Below are 16,543 nucleotides of genomic sequence, written 5' to 3' on the forward strand. Positions count from 1 at the left end.
CCTTAAGGCTCCAGGTTCACCACCTCTGGGCTATGGAATGTTGGAGGGGAGGACAACAACTACCAAGCCAATTTGGCAGAAGTGGAGAATAGGTGAAGAAGAGTAATATGAATTGAAACTGGAACTGGTATGAACCTGATTTTAAAGAGCTATAGATGCTATGCTGAATAGTGTATATTTTTTCCTAGAGATAGGGAGTTACTGAAGATTTTTGAGTAGAGGGCAAACCAAATCAGGTTTATCTTTTTAAGAGAGAAAAATTTAACAGTGTAGGATTGGGCATTGATCGCTGTCTGGCCAGCAGAGTGGTTTTGCATTGTTTTGACTTTTTTTGTTTTTCATGATAATTATGTTACTGTGGATTCTTTGTTAACTTCTTTTGTTGATTTTTTTTGTTTCATATAGGGCCTTTCTTATTGTTTTGGGGGTGGTTTTAGAGGGAAGTGGGTTTATCTGGAAATTTTTGCAGTTGCCCACCTTACCTGGTAGAGTGTAAAATTAACAAACAATGCAGTATACTCAAAAATGTTATCTTACATGCTATGTTCATGAAATTTCATTCAAATTTCATCATTTTTCACAATGTTTAGGTTAAAGGAAGCTGGAATTAAACTTCATTTACATTTTCCCCTTTTCATTTGATTTGATACTATATAACCATAGTCTAAGAACAAATTGATAGTCATTGCTTTGAAATAATTTTTTCATATCATCCTTTTTATCTTTCAGATTTTTTATTTAAGTTCCTGGTGATTGGAAATGCAGGAACTGGCAAATCGTGCTTACTTCATCAGTTTATTGAAAAGAAATGTAAGTGATTATCTGTATGTCACTTGTTCATGTATGTGTGTGTTACATATATACTGTTTTCTGACAAATTATTTATATCTGTTTACAGCAAAACTTTTAACTTATTTTCCTGGAACCACAACTATGGTCTAAAAGGGATTTTGTTTTGTTTTTCTTTTAAATTGCATGAAAGAAGAAATTTGATTTATAGTATTTGTTGTGACATTTGGTTGAGGGCTTACAAAACAAATATTACAATTCTATAGTGAAGTTTCATAAGACAGTATTAATTGTGTTGACCATATAATAAAGTATTTATACTTCATGTGTGTTAATAGATAACTACATTTTAGAGTTAAATTGCAATAAATAGATGTGGGACAGAGGCTAGAGGAAACCATATTGTATTTTGGCCCTATCTGGCCAGGTTTTGTAGAAGAAATGAAAATTTTGGGGGATTGGAATTTCCTAAATGATGGTTTGAGGATGTAGGCAAAGTGTGGTATCTTTGGTAAAATTTGCCAATAACTCAAAGAAAGAAATGGTATGTATTAATAAATTAAGTTCTGTTTTTTAAAATGAGTAGAAGTTGTAGGCTACAGTGTTAAAGTTGGTTTAGATTCTTTGGCAAATGGCTTTGAAAATTATATTAGAGATTTTTTTTCTACTTAATCCTGCCATTTAAAAATAACAGAAAACAATGGCATCTCTAGTGAGTATACCCAAAATTTCCTGATTTACCACAACTTCCCCTGAAAACCAAACATCCATCTCAAGGTGGCTCTTTTTTCCTTCTTATCCCATTAATTTTAGGAGTCCCTCAAGGCTTAGTCATGGAGCATCCAGTTTTCTCCTTCTGTACTCATTTCAGAACAATTACTAGTCACTTCAGCTATCACCTGAATATGGATTATTCTCAGATCTCAGATATACAGGGAAGATTTAAAAGTACCTTTACAAGATGTCACATCTTGTTTGTTCACAAATGTGTCCACAGTTTGAGCATATCTAACTTTTTTCAGTAGATAAAGAATTGGGTGAGAGCCAGCCACCTCAAAACCTAGACTTAATAACATTTGATTAGTCACTTTGGTCAGAATAATGTTAAGGAAAAGATATATCAAATCTTTGAAGGTACAAACTGTGTATTCTTTTTTAAAACATAGCAGAAAGTTGATACATTTTATTCGTTGTTGAATTTTATCAGCAGGCTATGTATATTCAAGTTTTATTACAATCTGCTGCCTGATTTTCTATACTTAACATAAAGTGGGAACAGAACTTATTTTGATAACAATGAATAAGACCAGTTTTCTGTACATGGAATGAACTTGGTGAAGTAATATAACATGTTTACTTGTTTTGTGAAACCTGCAAAACGTGTTTTCTAAATGTCCTAAAATTTAAATTTTTTGTCTTCTCTTTTTTTAGTCAAAGATGATTCAAATCATACTATAGGTGTGGAGTTTGGTTCAAAGATAATAAATGTAGGTGGTAAATATGTAAAATTACAGATATGGGATACAGCAGGACAAGAACGATTCAGGTATTTTAAAATTTTATTTAAAGTGTTTTTTGTTAGAATTAAAGCCATTACTTTTCCTTCTTCAGCCTCTCACCAATCTACCCCTGTAATGAGCTATATTCTTTCAATGCATAGTTAACTTCCTTGAAGTAAGTTTAGTAATTTCTACCTTAGAGAACTCTGTTAACTTAAAAAAAAACTGCAGAAATTCAATTTTGTTTCCTCTAGCAATGATTTACTAAAGCGTCTATTAGTGGTATGAAAATGAATGCACCACTGAAAGGACCTAACTTGTTCCTAGGGAAGATTTTAATTACTGGAAGAATATCTTTCATTCTAATTTTACATAGGATGGATACATTGCTTTTTTTCCCCCTATAAATTCAACCCATTTTTTCCTTGACTCTTTTTTAAAGAGTCAAGTCTCAGGGTTTAGTAAAAATTCCCTTTTCAAAAAAAAAAATTAAAAAAATTAAAAAAAATTCCCTTTTCCTCAAGGTATGTATTAGGGTCATGATTCCTTGAGATATCATAAACTTTCTACATTTATGGTATTATATAATTATAATTTATATTTATATTATTGACCAGCCCTGAGAAACTGTAAGATCTAAAATCATCAAAGATTAAATTATGTTCAGTATGATATATTGGTGTGGAAAAGTGGATTAAGTTATATAATACATTGGTCTAGGTACAGAATTTTTGTTGTTCAGTCGTGTCCAACTCTTCATGACCCCATTTGGGGTTTTCTTGGCAAAGCTACTGAATAGTTTGCTGTTTCCTTCTCCAGGAGAGCTCATTTTAGATGAGGATGAGAAACTGAGGCAAACAGGGTTAAGACTTTCCCAGGGTTACACAGATTAGTAAGTATCTGAGGTCAGATTTGAACTCAGGAAGATGAGTCTTCCTGACTCCAGGCCGAGTGCTCTGTGCACTATGATGCCACTTAGCTGCATATAGGGCATATAGGATATGCCCCCTAAAATGAAATCTCTATAAAACGGGATAAGATATATCCACATATTAGGAAAAAATAATTCCATAGAACTATGTATAAAAATGTTTGTTGTAGAAGGCTTCTTTTCCTTGGATCAGAGAATCATAAATGTTTAGAGATAGAAGGACTGAGAGGTCATCTAGTTCAAACTCCTCATTTTATAGATAAGGAAGCTGTGGCCCAGAGGGGGGAAGAGGCTTGCCCAAGGTCCATAGCCAGTAAACATTAGAGCTGGGATTTTGAGACCAGATCCTTTGACTCTCAATTCAGCCCTCTCCCCACTGTTCCATGTTATAATAGTATTTTTTTCCAATTACATATAACAATTTTTAACATTCATTTTTACAAAATATTGAGTTCCAACTTTTTCTCCCTTCCTCCCTCCCCACCCCCTTCCTAAAATAGTAAGCAATATGATAAATGTTATATATGTAAAGTTAGTGCTTTTCCAATTCAAATAAAAATGTTTTGTTTTTATCTTTAATCCTTTCTTCCTCTTCATTAGATTCATTTTCTTCAATTCAGTTTTCTTACTCTCTTCTCAAAATGTGAATGATAGTGTCCTTGAGAAAGGTGGGATAATACTTTATATTGTCATAGTTCTGAAGTTATTTTAAGGAAAACTTTGAAAAAAATACTCTTTTCTACCCTCCCACCATCTTCCATTCTCTATGGCATCTCTTCTCCAGTAGCACAGTAGAGTTAAGGGATAGGAAAGACACTTAATTTCCCCTCTACCTTAAATGCATACCAACATGACTCTATGGTAGATGAAAGGTGGGAGAAGTTCCAAACTCCCTGCCTGTTTTGGGGCTTAGGTGCCTAGCAATTAGGTGATTGGGGGCTGTTTACAAGATTCTGAACTGTATTTTTGTAGTACATATTCTATGGACCACACCCAGCATCTGGCTCTTCACTTGATTCAGGTTAACTTGCCAGATCTACCTACTACAAATGCTTTGATCACTAGCAGCTTTCCTTTAATTTCTACACTAACAGAATTATAGAATTTGAAAACTGATTGGATGTGAGGGAGAGGAAAGAGTCACAGATAATTCTGAGGTATCAAGCCTCAGTAACTATGAGAATGGTGCTATCACCAAATAGAATTAACAAAGCTTAGAAGAGGAAAGGGTTTTAGGAGGAAAAAGATGGCCACTATTCTCTAATGTAGTTTTGGTCGTATGGCTATGACTTAACTTCACAGGCACTCTAGAGCTAGGAATAGGGAAGACTGAGTCAGAGCGTTGAATCAATCATTGGTCTTACCCATTAGCAATGATATGAGCAATTAAGCTTTTCTAGTTATAAATTAACAACATTAAAGCCACTTTCTTTGTGGTTGTGGGACAGATTTCTTGAAAAGGGATTGAGGAAGTGAGTCTTATTTTAGCTAATTAAGTCGATTACTACTTATTATAAAGCTAATCAAATTTTGAAAATAGTTTACAGTATATGTCTGCTTAAAGTCAAGATACTAATTAATTCTTGCTTTCTGCCTATGTATAATGTCTTCTATTCATTTTAGAAGGAATTTCAATTGGTCTGGTATGTTTTGTTCTTAACAAGAAAAACATCTTGGTTGTTATTAACAATTCTTAGACTTTATGATGTTTTAAGAATTGATTTTATTTCCAGAATTTTCCCTCATTAATGTTTCTTTACCTTTTTTCATGATAGGCATTCTTCTAGCTCTTTTTCTGTCTTTAAAGAGCTTCTCTATATGTAGCTTTTTGAAATATCTAGCTGCTTTGAAGCAACTATGTCTATTTCATAAGCTAGAGAGAATAGGGACGCTATTTAACCATGTCACCCTCCTAATGTTGATAGCAAATATATTGGTTCTCTCTTAGAAAAGTTAAAAATAAGTGCTTCTATAGTATATATCTTTATAATTTATAATTCACAGAGCTAAAAGGTATACTTTTTCTCTTTGGAAACATCTTGTTTAGAACTATAGTGAAAAATCTTTTGAATCTGTTAATAAAGCTAATCTAATTCTTTCAGATCTGTAACAAGAAGTTACTATAGAGGTGCAGCAGGAGCTCTATTAGTCTATGACATTACCAGGTAATTTAAAATTTACTTATAGGAAAAGAGTGTGGTTTTCAACAGCTTCTTATAGTCTGAAATTCATTCATCTTCAGTTTTTACAAATTAGTGATTCATTTTTTTCACTTCAATTTGCATGATTTGGAGTTTAATAAATATACTTGACTCTTCCTCTGTAGTCTCTGGCAAGTTACATCACCTTTTCAGTATTTCTGTGCCTTTCTATGAAATGTAGCATTATTTCAGTACACATGGTATTCTCTGAATTACTATTCATAAAATGTCTATAGGCATATATACATGTGCTTTTAGATGAGAAAAGTGAACATTATTTAATATATTTCTTAACATTCTATTCTATGCTTCCCATAAGTGTTCAAAAAATTGACACATTAGGCTTCGTGAGTAGTTTGCTAATAATAAATGTCCTCCTTTGTGAATAACATAGATTTATTGAGAGTGTACAGAACAGAACAGGTACTTGAATGGTACCAGGAAGTGGGCCCTATTGTTTACTTCCCACAATTTGCTTTTGAGTGAGGCATGCTGCAACAAAAGGATTGGTAATGTAGAGAGACTGTACATTTAGGACTCCTCACTTTTTATTTCCAACCAGAGAAGGTAGTACACCTGCCCAAACACTGTATTCACAAGGAGACAATTAAATATCATTGTTTAAAATCATTCTTTTAGCATATTCCAGTACTGATGACTTATGTGGTATTTTTTGGCCCAGACTGAACTTATGAATGACATATTAGCAAAAAAAGCATTGAAGTAAGAAGAAATCAGATCCTTAATGCTAGAAGGATCAATTGCATTAATTGATGCAAAAATTTTCCTGGTCTTTTGAGCTTTTCTTAAATTTCCAATCTTTAAGTCTAGTATCCTGTGAACCAGATTCTACCCTTAGATGCACAACTTCTTATTTCTTTTCTTGCCAACGAAAAACTAGTTAGTGATGACAGAATATTAACATATCAGATTTTTTTTCTTTTTTTTTTTGTTTTTGTAAATTCCTATTATGGTTAACTAATGTTTTGGAGATACTGTTATATGATAAGGATGTTAAGTAACTGTAACATCTTTTAAATGTTTTAATAGTATGTTTGATTTAAAATTAAATTATATTTTACAGACTTTATATATTAATTTTGGGATCTTATATTCTGCAGCCGAGAAACCTATAATGCACTTACTAATTGGTTGACAGATGCAAGGATGCTAGCAAGTCAAAACATTGTCATAATACTCTGTGGGAACAAAAAAGATCTGGATGCAGATCGTGAAGTTACTTTCTTAGAAGCTTCTAGGTTTGCCCAAGAAAATGGTAGGTGAAACTATTAAATATCGTTTCATTTCCATTCTATTTTTTATTAATATGATATGTGTTTGAGTCTACTTGAACTATTTTTATTATAATATTTTGAAATTGTGATAGGTTTTTACTATATTATTGAAACTGTAAGAAGAGGAGCCAAAGTTCCTGACTCCAGAGCTCTGCTGCATAGCGTTAGAACAAAAGAGAAGGAAACTTACTAACAATAAGTAGCCTGGTGGGAAAGGAGAAATGCTCAACCAGCTTGTTTGTGAACAGATCTAATAAAGTATTTGATAGAAAGACGGTAACAGTAGCATAGAATGCATGATAGATAGCTTGAGTTTGGATGTTCTGAGCTGCAGTGGGGCTAAAGCTGATTGGCATCTACACTAAGTTTGATACCCATTTATACAGTGGGCCCCCAAGAGGGAGATGTCACCAGGCTGCCTAAGGAGGGGTGAACTGGCTCCGGTCCAAAATGAAGCAAGTCAAAGCCTCCATACCAATCATCAGTGGAGTTGGGCCTCTGCATTTCCAGCCTGGGAAAGATAGGGAGCCCTAGTCTCAAAAACAAACAAACAAAAAATCATAAGCATTGGGGCCATAAATGGAAAAGACAGCCCCTGTTCTCAAGGAGCCCGCATTCTAATAGGGAAAGACAACACATAGAGGGGGTGTCAGCTGTAAGTCAGATGAAAAGGCCCCCATGGTGTTTATGGTACAGCAGCAAAGCAGGTGGTAATGCATCTTCTTTAATGTTATTTTCAGTGATAAACTATATCCCTTCCTGGTGCTGAACCATTTGACCAGACAATAGCTTTCTTTTTCATGTCTTTAGTAACTGTTGCTGCTTAGAAAGCAGGAACTGAAACTCATAATGAAGCAGCTACTCTGTCACATCTCCACAAGGTTAAAAACCCTGGATGGCAGTTGCAGGGTGTAGGCTGGAAGGGCAGTTAGTGGTCTGGGAGACACAGCTATTTCCAAGGTTTACCTGCTGGTCATTGGCAATTGGTCAGCAATTGGCAAGAATGATGGTGGGTCCATTCTCAATGGTGACTGCACAGGGCTGGTGACCTGCTCTTCCCAGGTTTCTTGGGCTCAGGATCCTCAGCTTTCTCCATTGGGGTTTACAGGGAGGTAGTAGTCAATGAGGTGGTGGTTATATAACCTTTCCTGACAAGGTGAAGAAAAGAATAGGAAGGAAGAAGATAAGAAGAATAAGATATCCAACCTAGCTGTGTTCTTAGATATTGGATCTTATGCACTCATTTATGACAAGGATATGCTTCAGGACTTCAGTATACTCATTTCCAGGTCATAGCAGTAACCTCTCCTTACTCTTCCTGCTGTACACCTCTTCCAGGGGTCCTTTAATATTTGAGGTGTGAAACATTCTACATCAGCTGAAACAAACCTTGAAACCAGTGGTAAATGATGAGTGAAGAAGGAAAAAACTTCACCTCTCCCCAACCCTTGGCCTAGTTAGTTTGGTGTTAGGCCTAGATTATTTAGCCTGGCAACAGGATCTTCACCAGATAGTATAGGGATATATGAAGTAAGTCAGTGATGATGGCGATGGTGATGATGATGATGATAAAAATAAGTAAAAAGTAAAGCAGTGTGGGGAATGGTAGGTTTGTTTGCTTGATTTCTTTTCTAATTGAAGTCATAGGGTGATAGCTTTAGAACTGGAAGAGACCTTAATGATTGTTTAACCCAGCTCCATTTTGCAGATGAGAAGACTGAGGCCCAGAGTACCTAACTTGCCCAAAGTCACACTAAGCAGTATAATGGCAGAGTACAAATTCGAACGAGGTCCTTTGACTCCATATCCAGTGTTTGGTTTCCACTACACGAGGTCTCTTCACCTTTTCACAATCCACTAACTACAAACAGAATAAATGAAAAGACCTTTGAAACAACCTTTAATGGTGAAATAATGAATCTATGAAAAGTATACCTTCAGAAATAAAAACTATTTGTACCTAACTCTGTACTTTCAGCATTCTCTTATACAAGACCTAAAGGAAAAACAAGTTTAAATTATACAAGTTAAGTTATTTGGTAATTTTGACCATGTTGTTGCTTAGTAACTTCAGGTGGGCCAGACTGTGAAACTAGTATAACTTGTTAGAAAATTTTGTCAACAAATTCTTATGTTCTAAACTAAGGTGATAGTGATTTTGACATTCATAATAAAATAGCAAAGAAATGTAAATTTCATTAAAAATTTTTTTATCCTTGGACAATCTAAATGTTAGGCCAGAAAATTATCTTTCTCTTGTTCTTTTTTCAGAGAATATCACATGCAAATTTGATATTGGCTCAGCCACTGACATTATTCTAATTTGGGGTTTGTATTTTGTTTTTGTTACATCAAATATAGAACTTATGTTTTTGGAAACAAGCGCATTAACAGGGGAGAATGTAGAAGAAGCCTTTGTTCAGTGTGCAAGAAAAATACTCAATAAAATTGAATCAGGTAAAAAAATTTTCTGTTAATTAAATATTTGATGAATTTGGCTCTATAACTCTTCCCTTACAGAGAGTTATTTATTATGTGTATGTGTTATATGTATGTATATATGTTACATATATATTATATGACAAGTATTGCTTATTAGTATTTTCAGGAGAAATTTAGGCAAACTATACCCACCTGGGCTATCAAACAGAAATTGCCATTCATTGGTGAAATGTGTAGGATTTTGATCCCAGTAACTTTTCAGTTCTTATAGTGCCTTAAGGCTTTCAACTATGGTCAAGAGAGAATAAACCCCCTCAACTGTGGAGATTAGTAATGCTATTAGCAAAATACTAGCATTATACAACCCACCTACAGACAGGTGATAGATTCAGGGTGCAGAATGAAACATGTTTTGGACATGGCTGATACGGGAATTTGTTTCTTTTACTATGTAGATCTCAGAAAGGTTTTATTTTTCTTTCTTTTTTTTTAAATAGGGGACAGGAAGGTAGAAAATAAAATTTTGTTCACTGGAAAAATATTTAACTTTAAAATTAAAAATAAAGTAATGACATTGTAGGCCATCGAAATCTTTGGTTTTTTTTTTTGTTTTTTTTTTTTTTTTGCTTCAATCAGAGCCAGACTTGTTGGATAGAAGAAGAAAATAACTTTCTATATTCTTCTCTCATCAGGACTGATTCTGTTAAAACTAGTTGTCATGTATGGCAATTTTGTGGCAGGAAAACAATGTCAGGAAACCCTTTTGTTTAATAGTTGCATATTCTGTATGATTGGAGCAGTTTCTAACTGGAGGCCATTCTACGTATATGTGTGAGTGTGAGTGCGTGTGGATGTGTATAAATATATACATATAGATATATCACTTCAGCTCTAACTTCTAACCTATAAGGCTGCCCTACTGTGTTATAGACCAACTTATTGATCATTATTTGTTGCTTCAGTCAAATCAAGTTAAAAATAATTCAAATTTAGCCTACTCAATCTATATTCATTTTCCATAAAAGCATGATTGTCTTTTAAACTGGTATTTTTAATAGATTTCCTATTCAGTCTTTGTAATTAAAACTACCCATATATATGCAGTCAGCTTTTATAAATAAGTCTTAAAACCAGAAATGTATCTAGAGTTATTAATGTGTAGAATATTAGTGTGTACGTGTATTTTGAATCTTAGTCATTCATATTATAAAAGTAAGCACTTATGTTAGTTTAACGCTAAATGGCTTTGAACACATAACATGAAATTTTGTATAGGATAATTTATTGCTTTACTAGTCTATTCTTAGATCATGTAAGTTTGTTATCTGAAGACACCTCTGAAAATTAATTCCTTCTGGAAGATTAAATGGAATTTTGCTACCACCTCTGTATGTAAATGTAAAGATAAAATCTAAGGTTCTTAAGTATTATTGATAAAATGTTAAGTGGGTAAGTCATTACAGAAACATAATTTACCAGTGTTATTCCTTTTATGTGAGAGACCTTGTTCCATCAGCCATTATCTCTCCCCCTTTCTTCCCCTCTCTTTCTCTCAGTCTTTCTTCCTTTCCCTGCTTCCCTTCCTCCTTCTCTTTGACCCCTGTCTAATCAGCTGCCTTAGAATACTACTGGTTTTACTTCCACGATACTTCTTGTATCTGGAACTAATTTCATCTCCCACTGTCAATACCATAACTATTTCAAGACCAAATTACCTCTTGCCGGGGATTTTACAGTTGTTTGTTAACTGATCTCCTTGCCTCCAGTTCCTTCCCTCTCTAATCCATCCTTGTTATAGTTGCCAAAGTAATCTTTCTAATATACAGATCTCATCATTTTCAACTTCCTCAAAAATCTTCAGTGGCTCTCCATTGGCTAAGAAGTAAAATAGAGCCTCCTTAAACTGACATTCAAGACTCTCCACAGTTTGCCTCCAACTCTCTCCTCCTGTGTGATTTCAAAGTAGCACTAGCAAAATCAAACCATTTGTCATTCTTTGATTTCATCCCACCTTCTCCCACCACCATACATTTCCACATACTGCTTGAAATGGATTCCCCTCACATCTGTGCCTGTTGAAATCCTATTATTCTTTCATGGCCTAGCTCAGATGATACCCTTTCTATAAAGCCTTCCTAAATTATTCTCTCTTCTCTCCCGACCTCGAAGTGATCCCTTCCTCCTGGACTCTTTTATGCCATTATGCATTCAGTCATATTCTAGTTTGTATAATAATTATTTGCATACATGTTTCTTCCCAACTCTTCATAGTTTATAAAGTGTATGAGGGACTGTGTTGCTTATCACCTTTGTATCTGCAATATTAAGATACAGACAGATTGCATTTTGAAGGATTTTTCAAACAAATATTGGTTGATCCCCAGGTGAACTGGATCCAGAAAGAATGGGCTCAGGTATTCAATATGGAGATGCTGCCTTAAGACAGCTCAGATCACCACGTCGCGCACAAGCCCAAAGTGCTCAAGAGTGTGGCTGTTAAAATTTTGGACACTATAAACCTAAGGTAGGCTTTGGCAAGAAGATAACTTTGCTCATTCTTTTGATGTTTTAACTTCAGTCTATTTGCAAGCTACATAGCTCTTTATGTAGTTTACTGCTCATGAGTATGTAATAACTTCTACAGCTAGATTGTGAAAAAGAAGGGGTCATATGGTAGAGAACTTGGTGCCAGAGACCCTCAGGGAATCCCACCTCTGCCACTTACTACCGTTAGCAAATTATTTCAACTGCACCTCACCTTCCTCAGCTTTTGAATGAGGGGATCAAACTAAGTGACCTCTGAGATCCCTTCCAGCTCTGTATCTGTGATACTGTGATCCTATTCTGATAGAAATATGTTGTAAATGTGTGGGAAATTTATCTGCCTGTTTGTTCGTTTCCCTAAGTGAAAAAAGCGGGGGGGGGGGGGGAGGTAGGAATCTTCCTTGATATGCTTTGTCCTGGAAACTTACCATTAACATTTTATGTTCCTACATACTATACCAAAACTTTAGAGGTTTTTGTGATTTTCATTAAACAGTGAAACTTTTTGTTTTAATTCCAAGTCATAGATTCTTCTGAAAAAACCTACTTAAGCCAATTTGGTATTGCTGTCATTGATAAAACACAAATTTACTTTTATCTCTTTCATGGGCTAATGAAAATCTGATAAGATCAAATCTCCTTAGCAAAAAGAAATCTTGTTTATATTGTTTTAAATGGAAATCATGTAATTTTTTTTGTCAAAAGTTTTCCATTTTTTCTTTGCTGTTGGCCACAAATTGTTTCTTCATACTAAGTTCTTACTTAGTATGGGACACATGCTAACCAAAATCTTCTGTAAAATGCTTAGTCATGATTTGTTTTGTTCTTAATGTTTTCTAGCTCTATATACAAATGATATTTGAGAAGCAACTGATGAAGCTTCGAGGTTCTGCCGTTTTTATCACGATCTTTCCACTCTGTGTCTGAAGTAGACCATTGCTGGGGGAAAAATAAAAGTACTTCAAGGTGTTATGCAAGATAGTCAATATGGCACAGCAGATTATATAATAAATCTAATTCAATGGACAATACAATTAGATGTATACATAGATGTAAAAATTTTCTGTTCCACATTTTCCCTTTCACTTTTCATTTAAACATTGCTGTATCCTGCCTGTATATACTGTAGTGCAGTAAGTTTCCAAAGCATGGTATATATGATGTACGATAGAATAGAATGTTGCACTAAATGCAGTTTAATTTTTTTAATCATATGAACTAAAATTTGTTAATTGTGAGGAGTGCTTTTTATCATCATGTTTGTGTTGTATTGCACATTTGGTTATATTTATGACCTGAAATTCAAAGCCACTGGCATTGATGATCAGTGCATTTCCTATTTAATTTTTTTTTTTGCCACATGCTACACAATGTTTACGTGATTTACACTTGAAATACAACGAGGTCATTACTTTAAAGTTCACTAATATAAGAAAATAAAATTGGAAAATAATTTTTCCATTGAAAATGCACCTATACAGGTTTCTGCTGGTTTTTGAAGTATTTTCCACACTTAGCCAAATATACGAAACAAAAATATTATATGCTCCTTTGAAAAAATTCTTTTGACCTTGGATCTTCAGAACTCTTGATTTATGGTTCCAGGCTGTTCTTTTTTCCATCTACCTTGATGACTAGAATCTGGATCATTTACTTGGTTTGGAGGTTTGTTTGTTTAATCAACATCATAGCATCAATGTCCCTACTCTGTTATATTGTTATTTCATGACTATTCTTTCAAAAACTATTACATTGGGCTAATTTAAAGAAATTTTTAGATAGTTTCCCCAGAAACTATCCATTCTTCTAGTTTATTTCTCAAATGGCATGCATTTAAAAATTATAGTAATGGTGTATGATGAGTTATCTCTTTATCTCAGGTATGAGTCAAAACTACATGATACAAACATACATGAGTTCAAGCTGTCTAAGATGCCTTATTGCAATTATCACATTTCTGTGATTTTTAATTCACATAGCATTATCAAAGTGTAAATTATATTTTCAATTTCAAAAAATTGTTCTAACATTTTAATATACCATTACTTTAAAGGAATCTATCTGTGCATATATGCTTATATAGATATATATTCAGTGGAATGTTTCTTTATAGTTAAATGCAATATTATTTAAATCTGATACTAAAAGTACAAACAGTATTCTTCATCTTATATATTTCTTGTTCTTTCCTTCTCTGGTGACTTTTCCTTCTTGTAAGTGATTAATAGGAACAACTCAGTTCATCTCACTTGATCTTTCATTAAAAGCCACCCACTGTGCTGATTCACTAATGAGCTGAGATAGAGGATGAGGCTAAACAAATGAATGGTGATTTTGGTGAAGGAGTCAGTGTGTATTTGTTTTAGTTAGTGCCTTCCGTATCTTATTTTGAAAAATCCACATGCTGAATGAGATTCTCAATTTAATATTTTTCTTCACAATTTAAGAAAATACATTTCACTCAAAATATTCTTTTCCTTTAACCGTTCACTTTTGAATGATCTGTTAACTTGGATTCATTAATTTTTAGGTAGCTTTTTTGCATGGAATTATACATGTATTTGACAAGATCTTATGTCAACATGAAAAAAAAAAGCCAACCAAGAGCTTTTAATTTTGATTAAACTTAAAACTTTGAGGTGGAAAGTAGATTGACTGTATTGCTAACCCATGGCTACTATGTGCCTCTTTGCAACAATGAAAGTTTCTGGCAAACTAAGCTAGGGTGATTTTCACTAAGGACTCTTGCTTCTGGGAAGTAGGAGTAGGAGAGAGAAATTGTTCTGAGTTCCTTATTCTAGTAACCAAATACTGATTATGAAACTATCAAGAAGCATTTGGGTTTTTTTTAGCCCCTTTGGATTATTTGAATGGTAGGAGAATTGAAATTTTAGAATACTTGCTAGGAAAAAAAATTCTGAGGTCTGTTTGAATTAGGATTGTGGATTAATTTTTAAAATTTACTTCTTCATTGGTAAAATAAAAGAATATTAATATAGGAATCTTGTAGTTTTGCTTCCAAGAAGTATGTAGTTGTCACAGAGGATATATTTAGACTCTTAGAAATCTAGGTAAGGAAACCAATATTTTTATACAGGGGTATTCCAGCATTTAGATGCCGGAATTAGAAACTCAGATGATTTATTTCATACTGCAATATACGGCATCTATTTTCTGCCTAGTTCAAAAGATTCATATGAATTCTGGACTCATTCTGTACCAATAAGTATCTTTTTGCTAATGTAACTATTCTCATACACACAGCTGTACATTCTCCTTGGTTACTCTGTAACTCTAAACATTGGATTAACATCTAGCAAAGGAATTCATCCAAACAATGGTCCTGCCACAGTTACAGTGAGGGGGATGTGGCTGAGTTTCTAAGCTCTCAACATCCTCCCTCTAAGGTTTATTGATACTGCTTATTGATATAAAGTCACCTAGATAGGAATTTTTTCTAATGCAATCATTACAAAGCTAAGAACTAAAATACTTCCTCCTCCCTTATCTTGCTATTATAAAAGACTGATATTTTCGGTCTTTGAACTGAAAAAAATTCTTTTTAAAAAGTATACAGTATCCATATTGCTGGCCCAATAATTAAATAGTATCATGTTTCATGGAAACCTACGTGGTTCAAATGTTTTGTATTTAAGGCATTTACATTTTTAGTGAATGCCATTTTTGCCTAAAGAGACTTTTCCCCTAACTCCTGTATAATAAGTAGTATTCTTAATTGTTAGAATGTTTTCATGTGTCTCCTGTCTGTTGTAATTACTGTATATTTTTATTTATAAAGATATTTTGTAATGGTATGCATATATCTTGAACATGTGCTTATTTAGCCAGTTGAAGGCAAGAGTTCAGTCACATCATATTAGATTCACAAAAATATTTGTTCAGATTCTACGATTGCCACTGTGTAGGTACTCAGTTTGTCAGGCTTTCAAGGCCATAAATATTCCTTTCCTTTATTCTGACCTACACTAAAACATGCCATGTTTATTTCAATCCTAGAGAGCTTTATGAATTTTGAATAGTATTGAAACAGCCATCCATGTATTTTGTTCTTCTGAGCACTGGCCCCAATGCAGGAAAAACACTGAAAGAATAGCTGAGTCCTTTTAAGAGGCATCTTACATTTATCCACTGAGTAAAAAAAAAAAAAAAAAAAAAAAAAAGTCTTCTGAAGACTAAGGCTGCAAAGGCAGCACAAAAAAGCCACATTTCACTGAAATAACAGTCTCCTTTTGTTAACTTCAACTTATCTTCCTTCCACAAATTGTTTAAGGTTTTGAGAAATAAGCTTCAAAATAAGCCTAGTATGTTCAATTAGGAGGTCTTAGGAAGAGAAGGGGAGGGAAAATGAAGTTGTTAATCCAATCAGTTAAGTGCTCCAAATATTCTGTGAAGTTCGACCCATTTATGGGTTTGATTCTTCACTTCACAATTTCCATACCGTCATTTAGAGAGAACTGATGAAATAAAAAAATTAAATCTGCTTATAGCGCTAAATAAATCATTTTCAAAAGTACATTTTATTGATATCTCTTGCTTTATGTCACCTAATTTCTTCGATATATCCCTCCATTTTCTCCCTCCCAGAGAACCTCTGCTTGAGTACTTCCATTAACGGGGAATCTACTACCTCACATAGAAGGGCCCCTCCCCTTTTTTTTAAGAGCTTCTATTTACAATTAGACCAGGACTTTTAACGTTTAGAATGGCATCTCTTATAAAATATGAAATGAGATTCTTGGGAAGATAACCTTAATTTCACATTTGTACATTTTGAATTTATTTTTAATTTTAATGGACCAGATCTATGATGTTGTCAGTGTA

The 16,543-nt window shown here is 33.8% G+C and overlaps 1 protein-coding gene across 1 annotated transcript in view; it reads left to right on the top strand.

The window, feature by feature from the left end:
• Positions 1–16,235, top strand: part of RAB4A (RAB4A, member RAS oncogene family) — a 53,837-nt gene extending 37,602 nt beyond the window's left edge. The window contains exons 2-8 of the mRNA XM_036754056.1: positions 730–810; positions 2,221–2,335; positions 5,322–5,384; positions 6,542–6,696; positions 9,077–9,172; positions 11,542–11,681; positions 12,542–16,235. Of these exons, the coding sequence (XP_036609951.1) occupies positions 730–810; positions 2,221–2,335; positions 5,322–5,384; positions 6,542–6,696; positions 9,077–9,172; positions 11,542–11,657 (626 nt within the window). The 3' untranslated portion in view covers positions 11,658–11,681; positions 12,542–16,235. The remainder of the gene's footprint in view (positions 1–729; positions 811–2,220; positions 2,336–5,321; positions 5,385–6,541; positions 6,697–9,076; positions 9,173–11,541; positions 11,682–12,541) is intronic.
• Positions 16,236–16,543: the final 308 nt, after the last annotated feature.

This window comes from Trichosurus vulpecula, chromosome 4 (genome assembly GCF_011100635.1).
Source record: "Trichosurus vulpecula isolate mTriVul1 chromosome 4, mTriVul1.pri, whole genome shotgun sequence".
In the NCBI taxonomy this organism is placed as follows: Eukaryota; Metazoa; Chordata; class Mammalia; order Diprotodontia; family Phalangeridae; genus Trichosurus; species Trichosurus vulpecula.